The sequence below is a fragment of the Carassius carassius genome, chromosome 41 (assembly GCF_963082965.1).
Source record: "Carassius carassius chromosome 41, fCarCar2.1, whole genome shotgun sequence".
Classification (NCBI taxonomy): Eukaryota; Metazoa; Chordata; class Actinopteri; order Cypriniformes; family Cyprinidae; genus Carassius; species Carassius carassius.
Window position 1 is genome coordinate 8,936,117 of NC_081795.1, and position 24,883 is coordinate 8,960,999.

General features: G+C 36.1%; 1 protein-coding gene across 9 annotated transcripts in view; it reads right to left on the reverse strand.

The window, feature by feature from the left end:
* LOC132123572 (rap1 GTPase-activating protein 2-like) overlaps positions 1 to 24,883 on the reverse strand; it is a 59,933-nt gene that overhangs the window by 23,394 nt on the left and 11,656 nt on the right. For 3 of the 9 annotated variants that reach the window (XM_059534289.1, XM_059534290.1, XM_059534299.1), the window contains exon 1: positions 10,674 to 10,919. The exons of the other annotated variants lie outside the window; for them this stretch is intronic. In XM_059534289.1, the coding sequence (XP_059390272.1) occupies positions 10,674 to 10,792 (119 nt within the window). In that variant the 5' untranslated portion in view covers positions 10,793 to 10,919. Of the gene's footprint in view, positions 1 to 10,673; positions 10,920 to 24,883 lie in introns of those variants that run through there. 9 annotated transcript variants of the gene reach the window in all.

Here is a 24,883-nt window from a genome sequence, read left to right on the forward strand (position 1 = left end):
TATTACCTCTATTACAACTAAAGTTCAAAGTTTGAAATAAATTAATACTTTTATTGAGCATGGACACATGAATTGATCAAAAGTGACAGGGAAAAAAAACATTTACAATATTAGTTACAAAAGGTTTGGTTTCAAATAAATGTTTTTCAGCATTCATAATAATAAATATTTCTAAAGCAGCAAATCAGCATATTTAACTGATTTCTGAAGGATCATGTGACACTGAAGACTGAGTAATGCATTTACAGGAATAAATTACATTTTAAAATATATTCAAACATAAAACAGCTATTTTACATTTTTTTTATATTAAACATTTTTGATCCAATGAATGCAGATTTCTATTGAACACTAGTGTATGAATTTTAAGCTTATTTTTTATTTTTTGCAAAGTGAATGCTGTAATCTGTTAAAGGTACTCTAAGCGATGCCGGGAGTCGTAACTTCTTGTTGACGTTCAAATTGTTGTCAAACAAAACGGAGGCTAGCAAGACCCTCCCTCCTCCTCATCCGTGCACTAACCCCCCAAACCCCACCCCAAAATCTTTCTTGTCGGTTATTGGCTGGAACAGTTTGTTATGTTTTGTGGTGCGGGTGAGCCCAGTTTGTTTTTCTTGATATTTGTGGAGCCTGTGGTGTCTAGAGAGACCCCGTTTTTTTACAGTGTGTTCAGGGGACAAGCAGCTAGCGGGTAGTGAGGAGATGTTTGCTGGATGTGACAAAAAATGTTTTGGCCTAAAAAATGTGTGACATCACTTAGAGCACCTTTAACATGGGCACTGGAATACATATGCACTGCATTCATATGCAGTCTGAAACCTCTGTGGCTTTAGAGCAGGGGTGTTAAACTCAGTTCCTGGAGGGCCGGAGCTTTAGCTTAGATTCAACCCTGATTAAACACACCAAGGCTTATTTAAAAAAACTACAAGGTATGTGTGTCGGAGCAGGGTTGGAACGAAACTGAAGGGCTCTGGCTCTCCAGGAACTGAGTTTGACACCCCTGCTTTAGGGAACACAATGTTAATGTAATGTGTTTTGGGTGTGTGATCAGCATTTTGACCGTCTAATGATATTTATTTCTGATGTAACTGCATCATTGACTACATCACTCTCACTTAGCATGAAGGGATCGGTCATCTCACAGGATGTAGATGACTTTGTTTCTAAATCTAGCATTGCATCATCAACTGATCCTCTGCAGTGAATGGGTGCCATCAGAATGAGTCGAACAGCTGATACAAATATCAAAAGTAATCCACACAATGCCAGTCTGTCAAGTACATATTGTGAAGCAAAAAGCTGCATGTTTTTAAGAAACAAATCCATCATTAAGATATTTATCTTCATATTCGGATAATACAAGTCCTCTATCCATAATATTGCTTTCTCCAGTGAAAAAGTCACCTTATCTGCCAGATCAAGCACCGTTTATAAGGCCTTTATCCACTGAAGCAAGTATTATAATGGATTATAGACTGGTATTTTGGTCTAAATTGACAGTTTAAAGTTAAAAAATCTTATTGATGCATTTGTTTCTTACATACATGCAGCTTTTCACTTAACATGATGACTGGAGTCATATGGATTACTTGTGGATTATTGTGATGTTTTTATCAGCTGTTTGAACTGTCTTTCTAAAAGCACCAATGCACTACAGGGGATCCATTGGTAATTTCTCCCAATCTGTGCAGATAAAGAAACAAACTCAATAAACGGAGCAATTCCAATAAGGTCCTCGCACTGCAGTGCCCGGGCCCTAACTACATCTTGGATGAACTGAAGGCGAGTACACTGTAAAAAAGTAAACTTCTCATTTTCCAGTTCACGAAAACTTCTGAGTCTCAAATACCAAAAAATTCTATTTTCTTGAAACTACACAAAAATCCTTGTCAGACCAACAAAATGACCTCAAATGTTGCCCCAACTAGTCAAACACATAATTTCATAATCAAATTGTTGAAATGTTAAGGCTTTGTGAGTTCCCAGCATGCATTGCAGCATGAATAAATAAGGCAGTTACTGTTATAGCATTATTGTTTTGCTGTTTGCTGTCCTAATTTCAGGGTTTTTTTTATTATTGTTTTATCATTATTGTCAGTTATTTGTTTTACTGTGATGTAAAGAGCTCATCTTTTTTAACATGTGTTGGTTGTCACCGTTCTTGAGGTTTGTGTGTCTGTTATTCAGGCCTAGAGTATGTTAAATTGGTCTATTTTCTGGTTATAATAATCTTGTAAGTTGTCTTACAAACAAAGATTTATTGGATTATCATATCCTTTCTCCTTTTTCATTTGAAAACATACATTTTTATGATGTTGTGACTTTTTAACCATTATTTTTTTTTGTTTCCAGAAAAAAATACATCAACAACAGTAATTGTTTGTTCAGCTGCTGTGACAAGAATTTTTCTATTAGTAAAATATCTGGTAATCTGAACTCAAAATAGTAAACTTTTACAGACTTGAAAGTTTCAGTAACTTGAATTGAAAAAACTTAGTTGTCAGAACTTAATAATTGTAGTTCTTCAAAACAAAAAATTAAGTTGATATCTTCAACTCGAAAATTCTGTGCAGTCGGTTGCCTTGAAAATTTGAGTTGAACTAACTTTTTAATTTTTACAGTGTAACTTTTAAGCAAAGTTTCATTTTTGGGTGAAGTGTTCCTTCCTAAAACTGAATGAAGGCTTAACTCATTGCACAAGGACAAAATGTGATCAAGATTTCATATGTTTAAACTCATAAAATGTATATGAGAGCTGAGAGGTTTGCTGTGCCGTGCAACATGGAAAGATGAAAACTTAGAAATAGGATTATTTTATAGCTATATGAAACTTTTTCCTGGTACTTGACTGCAGAGTACATTTACGATGCTTACAAATGAATAAAGCCTTACAGCAGGCCAGAAACACAATTAACAATCACAGTAAATCACACCTATGGGTTACAGAGAATCTTATCAGCTCATAGGGAGAACTGGGAAGCTGCGATATCTCTAGTTGTGTCCAGCATATGCTGTCTCCCTTCATTTCCAGTCCACAGTTTCATCACAAGGCTGTATATCTGCCTCTTTGATTAGGACTGATTCAATACTAATCACATTTGCCCAGTGATTATGATTATCTAATGTTCCGGCAACATGCCTCATGCTTTGATTACACTCCAAAGAGAGAAAGACAACATACAGACTGAGAACTGAAAGTAGAGAACTGTAACACAGCCATCTTGATTCTGATTGGTCGAAATATTCTGCGGCGACCAATTTTCTAAAGAAATATGATCTTGTGTCACACTGTGGTCTCTTTTTACTCACATAATATATATATATATATATATATATATATATATATATATATATATACATATATATATATACATATACATATACATATACATATACATATACATATACATGAAAGTGAAAGGGATGTGACATTCAGCCAAGTATGGTGACCCATACTCAGAATTTGTGCTCTGCATTTAACCCATCCGAAATGCACACACACAGAGCAGTGAACACACACACACACTGTGAACACACACCCGGAGCAGTGGGCAGCCATTTATGCTGCGGCGCCCGGGGAGCAGTTGGGGGTTCGATGCCTTGCTCAAGGGCACCTAAGTCGTGGTATTGAAGGTGGAGAGAGAACTGTACATGCACTCCCCCCACCCACAATTCCTGCTGTATATATATATATATATATTTATTTTACAAATTACATTTGTTTTCATTGCATTAAATTGATCAAAAAGTGACATTAGGTACATTTATAATTTTACAAAAGATTGTTGAAAAATCAGCTTTGCCATCTACTAACTCACAAAAATAAAAAATATAAATATAAAATATATAAATATAAAAAATATAATATAAAAAAAATAAAATAAAATAAAATAAAATAAAATAAAATAAAATAAAATAAAATAAAATAAAATAAAATAAAATAAAATATTGTTGAGTTTATTTATTCAATTATTTATTTGGAAAGCACAGATACTGTTTACCCTGTTGGAGTTTATTTTGTGATACTGACTATACATGATCACTAACTAATTAAATAGGATAGGACACTAGACAGGAGGAAATGAAATACTGCGGGAGGGTTGACAATTAAATTCTAATTATAAAAATTATTTTTGACCCATGAAAACCAATGATGAACTTCATCATTCCCTTTTTGATAATTTCAAATGGCAAACTGCAGCCACATCACTGACAGTCCACATGCTGAGGTAGTCTTTTATCATTCTTCTTCCAGCAAGGAATTATGGGAAGCAATACCAGTGTCTTTTAAGTATGTTTATTCCTCAGATAGCAGCTAGAGTGGTCAGAGTGCTGCTTTCTGTTGTACGATGATATATTGAGGCTATTTATAGAAAGTGAGAAATGTGGACAGCGGGCAGTGTCCCAGACATGGTGTACCACATAGACTTATTCAGACACACAAACTTTGAGTACACAAACTAACACAATCACAAATGATCCATATGTACATTTAATTAAGAGATTATTGCTGCTGAAACAGAACATTTTAACACATAAAAGGAACAATCGATACTGAGTGCTGTTAAAATCCTCTCTGCTTTTAGTCCCTGCTGTGATAAGAATTAGAGCGGCACACAAAAGTCGCTCAATAGGGCTTATTTAAAGGGCTAATTTAATTTGTAAGCAAATTATTAAAGTATTGTATATTGAATTTGTTATTGTGCTAAGACAATGTGCTATGATTTTTATATGATCAAATTCAAACTTATTCCTCTTTAACAGACGGCACAGATATTCAATAACTAATTCCCACAACAACATAAAATAGCAGTTGTCAACCTTTCTATGATCGCTTAATGACACATTAAACACATCTGGCTAATTAATAAACCTCTACAAACTTTTTTTTTTTTTTTTGGAGAGGAAGCCGGTTGGCCCTTGGCTCTTTGCACCTGTTCTTAATTTTACTCTACCTGAGATTTTGTCTGTAGACAATCAATAACTCAATTAATAAAGCCATTACAGTAGCATTACACTTTAGCAAGACCAGCCTTGCTACTATGGCAACTGCTCAAGGGCTGACATCCTACCGCAGCAGCCTATGGCGAATAACTCTCAGAAGAACAAGAGTAGCAGTAAAGCAGTCAGGACTAAACTGTATACATTTATATGTTAATCATTCCTTTCCTACAGACTAAGGCTAAAAATACTGTTTTTAGCTTTTGAAATAGAGGAAATTCTGAGGATTATACAACAATCTAGACGTCACAGTCAAAAATCGAACTCTCTTGTTTCCATTATTTTTTTTACGTTATAGGTTAAAGTTCATAATACTAAAATAAAAAATAAAATAAAAGATGAAGTGTCAGGTTAACACCAAGTAAATATTTTTCAGCTAATATTTTAACATATGTACAGTATATAACATTTATTTCACAGCATAAATGGGTTTTTATACAAGTAAATATATATATATATTCTTACATTTAGTTCAAAATGTTACCTGTCATTTCTGTTGAAATTCCAAATTTAATACACTGTAAAAAAAAAAAAAAAATGATTTTCCAATTTAATTTTGAAGTCATAAAGATTATTGGAGTATGTTGTACACAAAAATAATATTTTAGTCTTTCTATTTTACAAATCAATTTGTTACTTGCCGTTTCTTTGTAATTATTTGTGAAATTAACTAGCAGTTTCTAAAATAAATGTGTAGCTACAGTATTTCAGAGAGAAAATTACTTAAATGTAAATCATACATGAAATTTTAATAACTGTTGTTATAATTTAGAAATTGGGACCCACACAGTAGGAACATCATATTTGGGCGACCTGTGGCATCTTCACTTTTATAAATAGTATTACTTTTACTAATTATTATAGTATTACCATGCCATGTTACTTTTTGGTAAGTGATTCTAAAGTTTTTACTTTACAAATCAAACTCTAAAACAAAACAAGAAAACAAAAAGCAGAAAGAGAACTTAACAAATCAGAGAATAAAATCAAACCTTTTTATGCGTAATCCCTCTTTCCAACTGTCTGAATAAATCAAATGCATTCTCAAATCAGCGATACCTTCCATCATCCGTTTGACAGTTTTCAGTCCGAGTACGTTTTTGCCTCCAGCATAACTGTGAGAGCAACTTCTGTTTATTTGCCTTTGGACAAATTGGACAATTGTTCATTTTTGGAGGTTTACCATATCCAAAAATTCCTGAAAAAGCCCCCTCTTCTGCCTAAACAAACTCCTAGACCCTGGACAAGTCTCAGCAGACCAATACATGGGCTTTAAGGGGGGCTGGTGGTGGGAGCTTTTGATATCACTTCCTCCATTAAAGCAACCTGTGCTTCTCTGGGGTTTTTAAATGCATTAATCCTTTGTCCATATCACTAAATCAACAGTCTAACAGGAGCTAAAAAGAGGATGCCACAGGGTTCTGGGAGAGCAAGAAAGGGAGAGAAAAAGGGGAAAAGAAACGTGACTTCTAAAAATACCCTCCTCAATTCAACTGCTCTGTAAATAGGCTCAATACAACCTGCCAGTGAAACGTCTCAGAGCACTTGTTAAGAGAGAAACTGTCACCACATCTATTCCACTTACTAATACAGCTCAATGAACCAATATACACACACAGCAGAAGATATGTTTTTATCTTTATAATGAGTGTCAGCTATACTTCCACCAACGGTAAAACACAGTAACTACAGCAACAGTGAAGCTGGGGAAAAAATGGCTTTATGGTTGAATTTTGATTGATTTGATATCAGTTTTCACACTCTGTTTTCTCTGAGCTTAGTTGAGCCAAACACATCTGTCACAAGACAGATCATTCTAAAAGATTAAATTTTGTTCATAAATCTTCCTTATTTATGCTCTGGATTTATTATTTTATAAAAAAAAGTTTTAAAAAGCAATGCAAATCTTACATAAAATGAACTGATGAATACACAACATACAGTATGATAAACACCATATATATATATATATATATATATATATATACATATATAATATATACTTAAAAAAAAATAATAATGGATATGGATACAAGAAAAATGTTTTTTAGTTTTTACTTTGTACACCATAACAGGTTAGAGTCATTAAAATTAAATTAAAAATCAAATGAGCAACACTAATGCAAAGTTCAACCAGATAAGTATATTGTATAAGACAGTATACTGAAAATCTAAATGTTCATGGAGCTTCAAAAGCAATATTCTGTCCATTTAATGTTTCTGTTTAGCAGGACTGATAAGGAACATGATTATATCATAATCCATCACTTTCACAAAGTGCTGCCATTTGAGCCCTTTACTTTGAGTTTTTATGACATACTGTGTGTATATCACTGAGTGTGCTCTGCCATTGTGCTGGCAGCTAGAGGTCTGTTTCACAGCCTCTTCTGGATGAATGAGCCACATGTTTTTTCCAGGTACGGTACTCACGATGACTTGCTCTTACAGTTACAGACGATGAATGCATCTGTGGTAGTGAATGAGGAACTGAACTGGAATCTTATCCTCTGACCTAAAGGACTTTGAGTCTTTGTATGTTTATAAGCGAGACAGAGGGCAAAATGTGACCTAGTTTAGTTTAATTTAACACAGCTGCTAATCAAATATACTTTCTCAACAACAGAAGGGGTGGGGGACAACTGAGCAAAGAGGAAGTAAGTGGGGAGGGCACAGCGGAGGTGCATAGGGATCAAAATTACACGTGAAGAAATGACATGATGAAGAACAGTGGAAAAAAAACCTAAAGTAAAATATAGTGTGATGGAAAAAGAATGAGTCAGGAGGTCAGGGGCTGCAGGAGACAGGATCATGGGAGAAATGAGTGATGAATGTGGAGAAAATTAGATTTCGGTGAAAGAAACAGGAAACCAGAACAACATTTGCTTTGGTGCTTAATGAACTTATGAAGAAATGCTTTGGCAGCTGCTCTCATCTTATAGCACTTGCCAAGATAAATGGAAGAGGAACATCATGTCAAATAAAGACTTACTAATAACCAAAATAAAACTAGCGAAGAGAGACTGGAAACAACAAACATAATGCAAATATTATCAAGTTAAGCATTTTTGTCATGTTTTCCAGTAAATATGTCAAAAGATAACAATGAATAAAATACATTTACTTGAGGGTATTAAGATATTAAGACTATTTTTTAGAGAACATATCAAAATATAAACCAATGGAAAGTAGTATGAAGCAATGAAACCTCATTTATTTATTTATTTATTTATTTATTTTTTTAAGCTACAGAAAGTTCTTAAATGCTTAAAATAAAACCTCTTTCAGAAATAAAATAAGATGAACTACTATTATGAATTTAATTTAATAAAAATTCATACATTTTATTATAAAATTCATGAAGACATCTTATATTAATTATTAAATATATTCTATTATAAGTCTATCTTACAAAAGTAGATTTACCTTGTTTTATAATAATTGGATTGGAAAATAAATGACATTGTATTTTCAGAGAATGTATCATCAGTCAACCCACTGGAAAATAGTATAAAGCACTGCACTCACTATTTCCTTTTTTATTTTATGCCCCAAAAAGTTAAACTTAAATATTTACAATAAAATCTGCCAATGAGGTAAAAACAAATAATACATTTTTTTAGAAGAATAATGACTAAATAGTATAGTGTAGGAAATATTTATAATTAAATAAATGTATTCAATTCATATTCTCTGACAAAAATCTATATTTCTATAAATCTATAATCTATATATATATATATATTTTTTTTTTCAAATACAAGACAAAAATATTGATTAAGAAAATGCTTTAAAAAGTTATTTTACCTTCTCAAAGAATGTCTATCAACTCTAATCTAAGAACAAATTAGACTCTGAAGTGCTCTTGAATCTTGCACCAAACCTTTAATTTCAAGATAAAACAATGCAATTACTACAGCAATCAACCTTTCGATTAAAACAATAACCTTCCTGACAGACCAAACTTGAAACAACCAACCATCAAGGTGAATCCCGTTATAACATTTACAAATATGCCTCACTCATCACTCATTCAAACACATGAGATCTGAAAAGCCTGTTAGATTTATAGACTCCCTTCTCACTGAGTGCACATCTGAGCTGAAGAACAGGACAAAACTGATCTAGAGGGAATAAAAGTGACGACTCCAGCTGGGCCGTCTCGCTGTGATGTCAGTAACCATGCCAGTTATCGATGAGATCTATGCAAATGGAGTCACACACGCGGTGCCTGTGAACACAAATCGCATTGTGTGGTTCCAAGCTGCAAGACTGCATCTGTGTAAAAGATTTTGTTTTGGGTGTGTGTCAGTATGCAGTCAAATCAGTTTTAAATTAATGATTAATACAAAGTTTACACGGGGGCCACTGTTTGCAATAATGATGCCAGTTGATACAGAGCAACACACTGGAGAAGCTGAGTAATGACCCTGCATGACCCTGACCAGAAGATATTGGTGAAAATTATATACCGCTCTGTCTCTTACGCGCTCTCTTTATATTCTCTGTTTATTTAACAGAGCTTTATTTGCTTGGATCTCTGTGTACATGGACAGTTACACAGGAAAGAAAAAATACATATGCACTCTTCTTATTACTGTGTCTTAACTGTTTCTCTTAGACGGTAATAATATTAGATAAAGAGCAGGGCAGGTCACACAAAGTTTCAGAAGACTCTCAACTGTTACTGATATTTTTAACTAATGTTATTCAAAAATCTTTATAGCATTTGTTAATTAAAATAACATACATATTAAATGAAAAAAAAAGATATGTTGCCGACTAAAGTTGAAGAACTAAAATTGAAATAAAACAAAGCCTAAATATTAATATAAAAAAATAAATGAAATGAAATGAAAATGAAATATACAAATAAATAACACTAAACAATGTCTCAAACTGTACTGAGATTTGCCAAGTCTGTGATTAAATTAAACATTTCTCATCATATTCTTTCAAGACCAAAAATGCAATCCATGATAATGTTATATGAAAGTGACTTGACATTCAGCCAAGTATGGTGACCCATACTCAGAATTCGTGCTCTGCATTTAACCCATTCAAAGTGCACACACACAGCAGTGAACACACACACACCCGGAGCAGTGGGCAGCCATTTATGCTGCGGAGCCAGGGGAGCAGTTGGGGGTTCAGTGCCTTGCTCAAGGGCACCTAAGTCGTGTTATTGCTGGCCTGAGATTCAAACCCACAACCCTAGGGTTAGGAGTCTAACTCTCTAACCACTAGGCAACGACTTCCCACCGTACTTTAACTATATAACAACAATTGTCATATTTGTGTGTTATGTAATTTCTCCATCAGAAACAGCTGAGATACTTCAGTGACACATAATTGAGAACTCCATTAAGTATCCTGAGCTATGATTAAGAAATATCTGCATCTGAAATTTTGCTTTGGGGCATATGAAGAGGAAGACAAGCTTGGAACGAGAACATCCTCAAATGAGCCACACAAAAAAAAGGTCCTTTACTATATACTGACCCAATTACAACACACTCTGGGACAACAATAAATGTATAAAGTGTACATACAATGACCTACATAGCCATAAACCTCATAAAAATAAAAAACAGGCCAACCAGAGCGCACAGGCCAGTAACAACAGCCAGATCTGAACATCAGGTCAAACCAGAAGATGGGAAAAGTTCACCCACCGCTCCTTGTCCCTCTCTTTCTCCTTCTGCCGTCTGGTCTTGTGCAGTAGTCCGATCAGAATGACAGCAGCCCGAATGCCTGCTTTTTTGGAGTTCACTTTGGCTTCAGAATCCGACATACTGTCTGGCCCGCACTCTGAAACAGACTTTGGACCAGGACCGTCCTGTGCTATTCTGGAACGACCAAGCTCTCTGCCACCGGCTGAGGGACTGAGAATATATCTCCGTCTACCTCTCTCCTTCACATGCTCTCTCTCTCTCTCTCTCTCTCTCTCTCTCTCTCTCTTTCCTCCTCTCATTCGCTCCTACACCAGTTCTCATTGCCTGCCCCTGTCTGGATGTGATAGGCAGAATAGAATGCAGGCCACACCTCCTTTTCCCCAGCCCCTCCCTCCCAATGCCTCTCTCACTTTCCACTCATTTTCCATTTGCTGTGTTCATGGACTTCTCAGCTTTCTGTTGCCAGACCTTTCCACACTCATTCAATCTAAAAAAAGGTATGTCCACTCCTGCCCACTTCAAGCAACTCCAGTCAGACTTAATTGCATCTTTCTGAATCAAAACGCACCTTTTGTTCCGTGTAGAAAGAAACTCTATCACCTTTTGGTCAGCATCCTTGACCCCTTTCTGATTTTCTATTGCATTTCTTAGTATCACAAAATGCTTTCAGACCATTTAGTCATATAACAATAAGGTGGTCAATATTAGTGACCTTCCTCCTGTACCAAAGTAAGAATTTCCTTTATGATTCAGTATATTTGCGTCTCCATGTTTGTTTGTGCCATGCTCTGCCTTAAGGTACATAGTGCGGTTCAGCATGTTGCATGGCCTGTTCTTCATTTCTCTCTCCTTTCTCTGTTTGTCTTTCATCTTCTCTTTCAATTTGCCTTTACCCACTGCAGGATGTTACTCCCTCTTCTGCTGTCTGCCTAGTGTGCTGGGTCTGACTCTTTCCATGCACATCTCGCTCACAGATGGATTAAACGTATAGTATGGAATTTTTGGCCACCAGGGGTCACTCAATCAAAATAATAACATGAGACGTACTTTGATGACGTCGGGAAAGAGCGTAGGCTCATGGGAGTTGTTGTTCATTGGAACACGCGCTCTGTCGCTCCCCACATTCCTCACTCAGTTTAACTGAGGCCGGCGACACACTGGATGCGTGGCGCAAGCGTCTCAGCTGCGTGGCGTGTCAGTTTTTAATTCGGCTCCCATGTTAATAGGTTAGAGCTTGCAGACTGCCTGCGTGAGACGCGCGTCTCAGGCGCGGCTCGAGCCACACGGAAACAACGTGCATGCTAGAAATAGAACCGACGCCTATTTTTCACGCAACACGCACGCGTGTTGGAAGCGTTTCTAGGCAAAATATAATAGGAACATATGTTTATATGTAATTTTGTACACAAATACATATTAATTCATGACATTTTGATGTTTGAAAGTCAATAGGTAAGACATAAATTCAGATATAAATGTAATTTAAAAAATAAATAAATATCGATTTTCAAATATTGCACCTGTCAAACATAGTCTATTTTGCCGTCAATACTGTTGACGGTGTCCTTTATCAGTAGGCTTTATATTTATGTTCAACATGAAGTATAGATATTGTTGTCATGAAGACAAGAGCCTGGTCTGTCGGCGGTCTCCCTCTATGTCACCTACAGCAGCAGCAGCACGGTTCTGGTGTGTAAAGACACAGAAAACGCGAGGCAGCCGCCACGCAGCCAGTGTGTCACCGGCCTTAGTATTTTGACAATCACGTATTTTCGAACGGAGAGATATATGAATTATCAGACCCCTATCAAATCAATATTCCATCTAGCTAGTAGTAATATATGTTAAAAAACCCGGTTGCCTTTCGTTAATAATTATAATTATGTTTATACTATGATATCGAACAAGATAGTGAACTGCATTTGAAGCTACTTTATCCAGCTAGATATAGAACAAATGTTGATTTACATTATTATACTCTACATGAGAGCTAGTCCGTCTGCGTTTTACACCAGACATCATCGTTTCACAATATATACGGATAGATATAGTTAGCTGAATGGATGCATACCTGTTTATTAGAATGCAAGAATCTCTCTGTAGTTTCAGCTTGTCACGAAGCTCTCTCTATCTTGGAAATGCAACTCCTATATTTACCCGTGTCTCGTTTCTTCTCTTGTCCCAAAACCTTCTCAGGTCATTTATTTCACACGTACGTTTGCGCTTCACAGAACGTGCAGGCAAAGCATAATCATGATCCATAACTAAGTTATTGATTGAGGTATAAATACTAATATAAACAATATAAATATAAAATATAATAGTCAAGGCTAGCTACTACTTTTTCTTCTACGTCTCGTCTTTGCTTCTGTTCGCCTTTGTATTTGGCGGCTCCGCCGGGTTCCGCAGGAAGTAAGATAAACTAGTGGGGTCTAAGGTTAATTGATGCCATAGACGGGCGACAAAGCGGAAATAAAGAAACGTGCCGTGTCTTCTAATTAAACTATAATTTTCTCCAGATTTGAAAGTTCGTGGAAACTGTCGGGATAATGTAAGTACACAACTAAAAAATATATATAACATAGATATAGTGATATCTGCTATTTTTAAAGCAGAAAAATTACATATTGCGCCTTTAACGCACGGGCCTGCTGAGCATTTGCTCCAAGGAGGTCTCTAATACCTGGAGAAGGCTATCCGTTAGCATTTCCATTCATCTCAGTGGCAGTTGCTCAGCTGGTGCAGGAACCCCCAGAAGTACTGGTTTGAAATCAGCGATATTTTTTGCTCATGGCATCCCATTAAATAAATATAAAAAAGCTTGGGGTCAGTAAGATTTTTACTTTTAAAGATATTAATACTTTTATGCAGCAAACATACATTGATTTGATTAAAAGGTACAATAAAGACATTTATAATATTACAAAAGATATATGTTTCAAATCAATGCTGTATTTTTGAACTTTATTTTCACCAAAGAATCCAGTAAAAAGCATCATGGTTTTACACAGAAATATGAATTAGCATGACTGTTTTCAACAGGGATAATAAGGAGTGTTTCTAGATCACCAAATATTTCAAAAGAAGAAATTAAAATGTAATTGTAAAATTGTAACTGACTTGTAATAAAACAGTATTTCATAATGCTTTTTTTACTGTATTTTTATGAAAACAGAGAGACTTTTTTCAAAAACATAAATATTACTGACCGCAGCTTCTGAGTTTACCCTATAAAAAAAAAAGTTGGAAGAAAATACAACTTAAATCTTTATACTTCAAAATTTCACATTTAACTCAATGTACTTATTGAAAATTCTTTGTAATTATTTCTGAGATTTCTGAATGAAAATTGCTTTTACACCATTTTTTTATTAAAAACTGTGGTGCTGGTTAATCTCTGCAAACCCAATCGACACTGGAAGTATGCAGTGTGTCTCGGGACAACAACGTCATGAAATGTTGCTTGTCTCACTGCTTGTCCAAAGCTTATAGTCAGATGTGCTCTTTGTGTTTAATAATGGCCATAACCCATCCAGTTTTTTTGTTCTGACTGCAAAAGATAATCAACCCATGTCTGCAAAAACAGATGGTTCTCTGACAAACCAAAATGACAGCTAAAATGGAAACAGTGGCTGGCTGGTTCACTCTTAATCAATAAGGATTTAGGCCCCAAAAAACCATTGCAGGGTTTTTATTTTTTTATTTTGCTAGGCTGAAACAGCTGTCATGTCAGTCTAATCAAGGATTATAGTGCGACTGATCCAAAATCTTTGGTTTACTGGAAAACTGTCATATTAGCAGCAACTTAAAATAAAATACAGCTCTGTGTAACCCGTTACAGCCAGCACAAGTTTCTCCTCCATTGCAGTCTCTGGACGTTCCAAGCAACCGTTATCTTCCGTCACCACAACGGAAGGCCCGCCTCTCCAATCATTCCATTGGACAATGGGAAAATGTCTGCTTTTCTGCTCAGAGTTGATTTTTTTCACCTTCAGGTGCCCCACGTCTTAGTCACCTCACCGGCTGCGCTTCACGTTTTTGCTCTGAGCGTATGAAGTTGCAATCCAACCAAACCAAACCAAAGATTTTAGAGCACTCGCACTATAATCCTTAATTAGACTGACAGGACAACTGATTCGGCGGTTGCCTACAACATAAAAAACCCTGAGGCACATTGCTCTTTTCTAAATAAAAAAAGTCAACCAAAACAGGCAGTGTGGTGTGACTCATGTTTTCAAACCTGAAAAACACATTCTGTCTGATCAGGGCTTCAAAACGCATTCCTGGTCAGTGCACACTGTTCAAATAAAAAGTGTTATATTCTTAACCTTTCATCTTTAAATTGCTCCACCTCTAAAACAACTTGCAACTTTAATCAAAGCCTCTTATTCCAACTCAGGCCTTGAAACTTTCAAGGTTCAATCAGTTCCAGACAAATACAATCAAATACAAGTCTTTTTTTCTCTCTTGCTGAATATACTGTTTACCTCGTAAATACATCATGTTAAAAATTGCAGGGTTCTTTTTTGATAGAAATTAGTAATATGGATAATTTATTACATTTATTCAGCAAAGATGCATTAAGTTGATCTAAAGTGACTGTAAACACATTTATAATGTAACAAAAGATTTCTACAAAAAAAAAAAATCCCTTCATCCTGAAAATTATCACAGTTTTCACAAAAATATTAGGCAGCACAACTTTCAACATTAATAATATGATTTTTTGTTTTTACCAAATCAAATACTTAGAATGATTTCTAAAAAAATTATGTGACACTGAAGATTGGTGTAATAATTGCTGAAAATTCAGCTTTGCTCTCAAAGGAAAAAAATTCATTTTAAAATAAATTAAAATAAAAATTATAATAAAATATTAAAATCGAATAGAATAGAAAACAGTCATATTAAATTTAATTAATATTTTAGAATACATATTTATTTATTTACTTTTTTATTTAAATTTAGCCTGGATGAGACTTCTTTAAAAAAAACATTATAAACTGACCACAAACTTTTAATCTATAGCGTACATTAAATTTCTGCAGTCAACTGGACTGTTAAAATTAGACATTAATGCGAGTTTGTAAGGTAAGATAGAAATATCTGACTTTGGTGAATGTGAGAAAAGGTTCCCTCATTAGTGCAAAAATAAATAATGAGACTAAACAAGCAAACAGCTGCAATAAATAGCCAATGTACCCCTTCCCCAGACTCAGACTCGGGCTCTGTCATGGTAACATCCGATTCCCCAAATCTTCCATCAGGATCCTCATCCCCACGGCAACCTTGAGCTTCCTCTGGGGAAGGGGCTGGTTGACAAGCAAGCCAGGTCATGTGATCAGTGAAAGAGACTTGTATCTGTGGAGAGGTACTGTGAGATGAATACGTGAGGTGTCTGGTAGAAAAAGGTGAACTGTATTTTCTAGACTGAGCTGTTAAAAGAGTTGGAGGGATGGAGAGAGAGATTCAGAATGGACACAAAGTGATCAGTCTTTCCACAAAGATCCATGAAGCTGAGGGCTAATCCTCCCAGAGAGCCGCAAACACAGATGCATGAGCAAACACATCCCCCTCTCCCACTCCCTCATCTCCTTCCACACACAAACATGACTCCCACTGCCCCTCAGCACATCACACACACTGTATACAGTAAACACCCTATAGGAAATCACACATTCTTCCCTTCCAAACATCTGTATATCTCCAAACACACATCTCTCACACCTTTCACTGCACTTCACATGATATACAAGTGGTCTTCTTCATTCAGGTGCAAAAACACACTTTGGCTGTCAAGAGGGGACACAGGTCCAGGAAAAACGTCTCCAGTGACGAAAGAATGGCAGTAAGTAACATCACATAACTTGCAGAGCATCTGTCATCTGAAATCTCCAAACCTCTGAGGGTTATTGCATGATAACAAAAAGACACAAAATCAAACCCTGAAATGCAGTCACTGTTTCACTGTAACTTAATGCTGATTAACCTGAGGTGAGGTAACTCAAAGGCAAGATCTGACCACTCAAGTTAGCTACATATATTACATAGGTTGTTTTCAAAATTATTGTATTGAAAATGTCACATTTAATATTAAACCATTTTCTCCAAATCTGACAAAAGGTCTAATCTGACGTAAACAAGACCATGTTGCATACACAGTATAAGACAATAATACATAAATATAAATAATATTAGCTAATAACATTCTAGCATAAATTGTATTAGCCAGAAAAATCGTAGTTTACATAATATTAGCCAATAACATCCTAACATACATAACGTTTAGTATTGCAGCATAAATAACATTAGCCAACAATTTCCACGCCTTACTAATATTAGCATATATCCTAGAATAAATAACATTTGCCAATAACTTCAAGGCATAAATATTAGACAATAATATCTTAGCCTAAATAAAATTCACAAGTATCTATATCTAAATAAAATTAGTGAATAACATCTTAGCGTAAAATAACATTAACCAATAAAATTCGAGCAATAATAATGAGCCAATCATTTCTTAGCATTAATAATAGCCAGTACGATCCGAATATAAATAGTATTAGCCAAAATGCCACAAATAGGCAATAATATGAGCATCAATAATATTAGACAATAAAATCCTAAAATAATGTTATCCTAGCATAAATAATAATAGGCAATAATTTACTACCACATATTGTTAGGAAACATGAGTTTCAAATGAGTACCAATCAGGTTTCAAAGGACCGCCCCACATTATTTTACACTTAACATAGTCAGAAACATGTGGCTTTGCAGAAATACTGTACATGTGTTCAAAAGCTGTTGTTTTAAGGAGACAGTGAAGGTTACTAACACTGAACGAGACTATGTGAACACAAGGTTTTAAGGTTGCCATCAGTCCAGTTGTTCTCTCAAACACACACGCTCTAAATTGATCAAAACAGGTGTACAGATAGATCTATTAGCCAGCCTAGATAGAAATGTGTTAACCCTGTATGAAGAATGAGACAAGAAAAGACAAGGTGACTGAGAGTGCAGCTGAGTATAAATCCAAGCCAAACACTGCAGACAGAAATAGCCGAGGACTGCACAGGAGAAACATGTGGCCCTGGAGCCAAGCCAGAGCTCCTTAATGAGCACAGCGCTGTATCAGTGTGCGTTTACACACTTTCACACCAACACACAGGCTCTAATACACAAAGACAGGCTCATTCACAGCTCTGAAACACATACACACACTGTGGCAGCCTCTTACACAAACACCTACTCGTGGACAACAGCATTTTACTGATATAATTAGCTTGATGGGAACAAAAACACTGATGTGCGACACTGATGCAGATGTACAGTTGGAGCCTACCAATTAAAAAAAGTGCTGAAACTACATGGTTCATTCAAAGGTCACAGGTAAGGGTGACCCCTGGATAGTTACTGAGAAGTTAACTGTAAATTGGTTAGGAAAGAATCAACACGCTCTGCAAGTAAGCAATATTTATACTTTGGAAGGCACAATCATGGGAAAATAATGTTGTATTCTGGTGTCAGTCCTGAACGTAAGTAAGCCAGCTGCTCATTATTGCAAAATGAACCCAGATATTTTGGCAAGTCACAGGGGTGTTATTTTTGCAACAATGGCCAGCTAACTGGACAAAATCCAACTTATTTTGTGGATATGTCAAACAAAATAAAATATAAATATTAGATCATTTTACTTTTAATAAAAATTAGAAATGCTGCCTTTGAAATTAACAAACCCAGGTTCAGGGAAGTCGTGGCCTAATGGTTAGAGAGTCGGACTCCCAATCGAAAGGTTGTGAGTTCGAGTCCCGGGCCGGCAGGAATTGTGGGTGGGGGGAGTGCATGTACAGTTCTCTCTCCACCTTCAATACCACGACTTAGGTGCCCTTGAGCAAGGCATTGAACCCCCAACTGCTCCCCGGGCGCCGCAGCATAAATGGCTGCCCACTGCTCCGGGTGTGTGCTCACAGTGTGTGTGTGTGTTCACTGCTCTGTGTGTGTGCATTTCGGATGGGTTAAATGCAGAGCACAAATTCTGAGTATGGGTCACCATACTTGGCTGAATGTCACTTCACTTCACACTTTCATTGGAAATACATGCCTCTATCAAAATGTATGCAAACTGATACTACGTTTCAAGACACTATCAATGAGGGATTGCGGTTTTACCCAAAACACTTGAATATTGTCACACTCGGGTATAGAGGAAGATGATGAAAAAGAATTCCACAAACAAAAGGTTCTTTAATAAAACAAACTCAGATAATCCAAATGTGAGAGGGCAACATATCCGTGTGTCTAGAGAAACAATACCAGACACCAACTGAATGAAAAGGTAGAACTTAAATTTAATAACACAGGGTGAACTTATGTTTACTTCATCATTTTGAGTCACTTAAAGTGGCTTCGTGTGAACACAGATATTTCTTGAGACAATCATTTTTTTAGAAAGAGGAAAAAATAAAATTGGATAAGGAAAGCTTTGGCTTCGTGTAGATGTGGCCTGGAACAAAGGAAAACATGCAACGGATAGAAACAAATGAAATCAAATCCAAAACAGGCAGTTTGTGATGAATATGAATCAAGCAAATTATTTTTTATATACTGTTCAATGGTTGTTGGTTGGTTGTAAGTATCACAGCAGTTCAGAAATTAAATTACTGTAACAACATTTGAAAGAAAAAATAAACAGAGGTCGTGAACATCCATTTCTAAGTTAGCTTGAGTACTTAAACTAGTCTATTATGTCTATAATACACTATCATTTTTGTCCGGTTGCCCTAGAGTATCATTATGGCACTGCACTGATGTTTCTGTTATTACTTTGAAGGTTCATGAAAGTAATAGGGTAATTTTCCTCTGTTCTAAGAGCAGGGGATCCAGAGTTAATATCCAAAATGAAGGTCTTCTTCGTTCTCTATGGCTTTGCCTCAGTAATAATCAAGTCACATGCGCTCTGTAATTGTATTTGTTACATCACTTGACTGTTTGCACTGTCGCTTTGGTCCAAAAGCATCTGCAAAATGAGAAAATGCAAATGTTATGGAAATTAAAGCTCAATTTGAGCACGACCTTTGCAAATGTCATTGATATGTGGCGCAAAAGCTTCTACTGAGAAATTTCGAGACATAATTGGAGTCAAAAAGGTGTCAAAGGCTTAATTTACTAATATCTCGGTAATTGCTTGCTTATTTTAAGCCTCAATCTACAGTACTAGATGTCGAAACATCTTAAAACAATATTGCAAACCTACCCGGGTAAGCAGAATAATAACCGTTTGATTTACAAAGAACTCTTTTACCGTTTCTTGACCTCTCAAAAAAGCATTTATCTCAACTAAATTCCACTTTACAGAAGAGTCCCTCTGGGCGGAGTGAAGGATTGGTCACCTGAGGTACGGTGAGTAACATCATGAAACGGATCCCTCCAGGCTTATGCCACAACGACTCCCAGACCCAAAGATTAAAACCTGAGGAATAAAAGACTCTCATCTGACGTCTATTAGCTTCCAGGCAAACCCCCAAGGAGCTGTGTTTTTCCCACACCGCTCTGCTATGAACTCAGGAGCGCAAGAATCTCATTCTCACTCCTCATAATTTCATGGCAGTTTCAACTTCATCTCTGAAAAATACATCGCCACTGTAATTATTAAGACCTCTCTGCTCCGACATGGGGCATCCGGGACACTGGCCTACAGATCATCTATCACTTGCAAGTGTCTGCACCCTGTGGACAAGCAATATGACAAGCTGCCTGAAGGTTAGTGTGACAAAGCTTTCACTTATAGAAGTTCTGCAATCCCTGAGAAGAGTGACAGGGAACTTGGATAAAGAGTATTATGTTATAAATGAATCTAAATGAGCATTATGACAGATATATGATGATGGAGTTATGTAAATTTATGAAATAAGGAACTTTTCACTGTTTACTTATCGGTATTGGTATTCTTTTTTTTTCACACAAAATGCAATATAAACATAATTAACATTTTTAGAAACTAGCATAAGTATTTATAATAATACTGTAGAAAACAAAACATGGTGCACCTCTATAGTTAATATTATCAGTCATTAGTGACATCAACGTGAAAAAGTCATTTTAGAGGAAGTGCACTGATTAAAAATCACAAAGAAAAACAATTTTTTCTTTGGCACAGTTTTTGTGCCCCAATGAAGCATTCAAAATAAGACTAGAAACACGTGCAAAGAGTCTAAATATGCTCAATTTTTATTGTATATTGACTTAAAGCACAGAATCACTTGGTTTAAAAATCCAAAATTGTAATAATTTTTCTCAAAAGACAAAAAGCCTGGCACTGAAATCAATGTGCTGAGAATTCATTAAAAATGTTGTCTCTGAAATCCGCAACGACTGATGTTTTCTCATCTTAATGCAGCTACTGATTGCTTCGCTGCCCCTCTGTGCTGGAAAAGCATCTCAGATTAATTTGACAAAAGAGACACAGAGTGCACCATTGATCCTCAGCGGCTCTATGAGTCTTATAAATAAGACTCTTTCCTTGAATGCATAGATCTAAAAAGACTTCTGCATTTAATCTCTGTCCAATACTTTTCCCCACTCTTTCCATCATTTCCTGTCTGTTTTTCTCTCTGCCAGACAGAAAATCTGTGATGCATCCAGTCAACCAGACTGATCCCCCCCCCCCCTCCCCCTCGTCCTCCGAAACCCTTTCTTTCTCTCCTGCTGCAAATGTCATTTATTTAATTTGAGTCATAAATCAATTTGGTCCCATCCTTCTGTTTGTGGAGAGGGTTGACAAAGCTTGGTCTATAGCCCCTTCCCCAATTCCCCTCAGAGAAGGGAGTTTGCTTGCTGGAGGAGAGGAAGAACAACAGGATAGACTGATAGGAAATGAGTAAATACCAGGTGACGGATATGATATACAGTGTAATATACAAGTACAACAGTCGTGAGGTTCCTATGATGAAAAGCAACAGGTAAAACGGAAATAATAGCTACAAATGAGAAATCCACAAGCAAGCAAACTGATTTTCTCTCTCTCTCATCTGTGACGCAGACAGAAAGCAGTTGCTGGCCTTAGTTTTAATAGATTTCTCTCAAGTCATTCATGAGTGCAGATAGAAGAAACACCGAATCAGCTGCAGGACTTCTTTTCATGCATATCTTATGTAAAAAGACAGAGCGAGAGAGGTCCAGAGAACAGGAACCGAGAGAAAAGGAAGAAGAGGACAACAGAGGTCAAAGTCAATTTAGCAAATATGATCAAAATTCTGGGCATATCCTGTGCGACCTGTGTCTCAATAAAAAGAGACATGTTTTAGCCTGGTTTTGTGTTCTCAACCCTTCTGCTGTTGATGGCACCATGCTTATGCTTTAATGGCACCCACAGAATAGGTAATGCTCAGATAGAAATGCATGAACATGCGTTCCAAGTAGAGATATACATTACCATATTGGTTATTGGCTAGTATTACAAATTTTTTCATTTGTCAGTATCAGCCCATATTAGATACAGTATTTCACTGGATATCAGATATCTGTTTTACATTTTGATTATCTCTGATTAACAGACATTTTTCCCATTGATATCAAGAGTTTCCCAGCATTCTCTGATGCAAAATAAACTCCTAGATGCAGACTTGGTGAAGGGCATCAGACCTGTTTTGCAAGTGACACAGCTGTTTTCATGAGTATATATATATATATATATAGGGTTTCTTGTAGCTCAATTGGTAGAGCATTGCACTATCAAGTGCAAGGTTGTGGGTTCAATTCCCCGGGAACTCATGATAGGTAAAAATTGATAGCCTGAATGTACTGTAAGTCGCTTTAGATAAAAGCGTCTGCTAAATGTATATACATATATATATATATATATAAAGAAGAGAACAGCCCCTTTTCTTTATATAATGAGCAGACAGCTGGTGGTCAGAAGTAAAAACTTGGTTGGTTAGCATCATTAGTCAGTTAGCCCCTGCTGTAACTGTAGCATTCTGGGTTAAAATACATTCTTTATCTTCTGACTGTCATTCAGAAGTGACAAAATATTCGTCATAAAATCAAATGATAAAAGGAATGCAAAAAGATCTCTCTCCAGGTACCACAGTCCTCCTTGGTGGATCACATGACCAGCCTACACCTTAGGGGCTTTGAGTTCGAATCCTCAGCAAAGACAAATAAATCAAAAGCAACTACACTACACCCATCCTCCACCTTCCCTCCTCTGTATTTTTATTCTTCTTTCTCACCCTGATCCCTTTCAGATGCTCAACTCTTCCTGTGGCGCCGCTGCCCTGTGCATACTCATCAAAATTAATTTTCCAAGCTGCCTGACACCACTTCAATCAATAAAAATAGTCCTTGACATGCTTATCTTTCTTGACAAAGAGGCAGTTTTTGATTTTCTACACAATGTATATGCAGTAAGTCTCCAGGCTTTGGGATGTCAGCTCATTTGTGCTCAAGTTTTCGATGGAAATGTGGAGAACAGGATGTCACGGGAGATTTAGGGCCACTGAGATGAATTCAAAACAAAAACTGACTGACAGTTCACCCGCTGAGTGTCACATTCCAGAAGCGTTATGTGGGATTTATTCATCACTTTAACCTGCCACATCTCAAGGACATTCAGACCTTATGTGAAATCAAGTAAAAGCAAAAAAGATGTTCTTGAAGTGAACCGAAACTAAACACTCCTTTCCAGATCTCCGCTCTGGACTGCCGAAGGTCTCTGTTACCCACCTATTTAGACAGGAGAGGAGCATGAGCTATCTTCCCAGTGGGCTCTAGGCTTCTTTATGGTCCTTAAAAGCCCCATTAAAATCAAACTGCCAGATGGCACCCTTATCAGAGCTGTCAGAACACTGCAATGGGGGCAGAGTTGTAAATAATTGTCAGGCCTGGAGATGCGGGCAGATTCTTCTGAAGACATATTTGTGAAGGAGGAGGAGTAGTAGTACGCAACACTGCACGCCTTCTCGGACAGATTCTCGGGCAGCCAATGTGTGTTCGTGTGTGAGAGAGAGAGAAAAGTAGGAGGTGAAGAGAAATAAAAATTCTACAGTTGGTGATAATCATTAAGCATCTGTGGCTTTGGGTATACTAACAATAACACAAGCTGTCCCGGCCGAAGCCTTGCCAAATACCAATGTCATCCAAAACAGCTGAACCAAAATATTCCACAGCCAAACTTCAGCGCTGTCAATCAGCAGCAGGTGTTTTCATAGCTAATGATGAGCAATGAAGCTTTCATCATGTTTGCCTTTCTCATGGCAACAAGGATTCAGGTAGGCTGGACTGTTCTGCTGTCTCTGATGTATTGCTACTCCATTGTAATGATGACCGTAGCCCACGAGAGACTGTGTAACATTGTCAACATGCTGAGCCTTATTCCTCAACACCCACAAATGAAATGACCCTCTTTCAGAAAGACACCCATTAAAAAATAAAGACAACGAGACGACACTGTTATGTTTGCAAATAACCAAATTTTTAACAAAACATTAATTCGAGTCAAAACTGACAATATTTACACATATGTACATTCTTAGTCTAACTGTGCACAATTCATCTCAACCAAAAAATGTATAGTTTGCTCTAAAACATCTTTCCTTTTTCAACTGATGTCACTTATGTCAGTTCTGTTTTAACAAACTCACATTTAGTTTAGGCATAATAACATCCACTTTTCACAATCTAATCAATTCCCAATGACTAGATTCAAGTCTCTTTTTATCGCATTACAAAAGTGCATAAACAAACAAACAAAAGAAAAGAAAAGAAAGAATTTAAACAAAATTGGTTGCAACCAGCTATTCAAACTGCAGAAACATATTTTGTGTTTAAATCATTAAAAATGGCAATAATAATAATAACCTTTACATTTTATTTTCAATATTAGCTAAAACAATTAGATTTTATTCAAACTAAGCATTATTATTATTATTATTAATAATAATAATAATAATAATAATAATAATAATAATAATAATAATAATAATAATAATAATAATAATAATAGAAACAAAATGGGCTGCAAACCACTATTCAAACTCAAGCTATTTATTTTTTATACTTAAATCATTTGAAAAAAATATAATAATAATAATAAATGGCATGGGTTCAGTTCCCAGGGAACACACATACTGATAAAATGCATACCTTGCAAACTGCAAGTCACTTTGAGAAAAAGTATAAAAAAAATATATAAATACTGTTCTCTT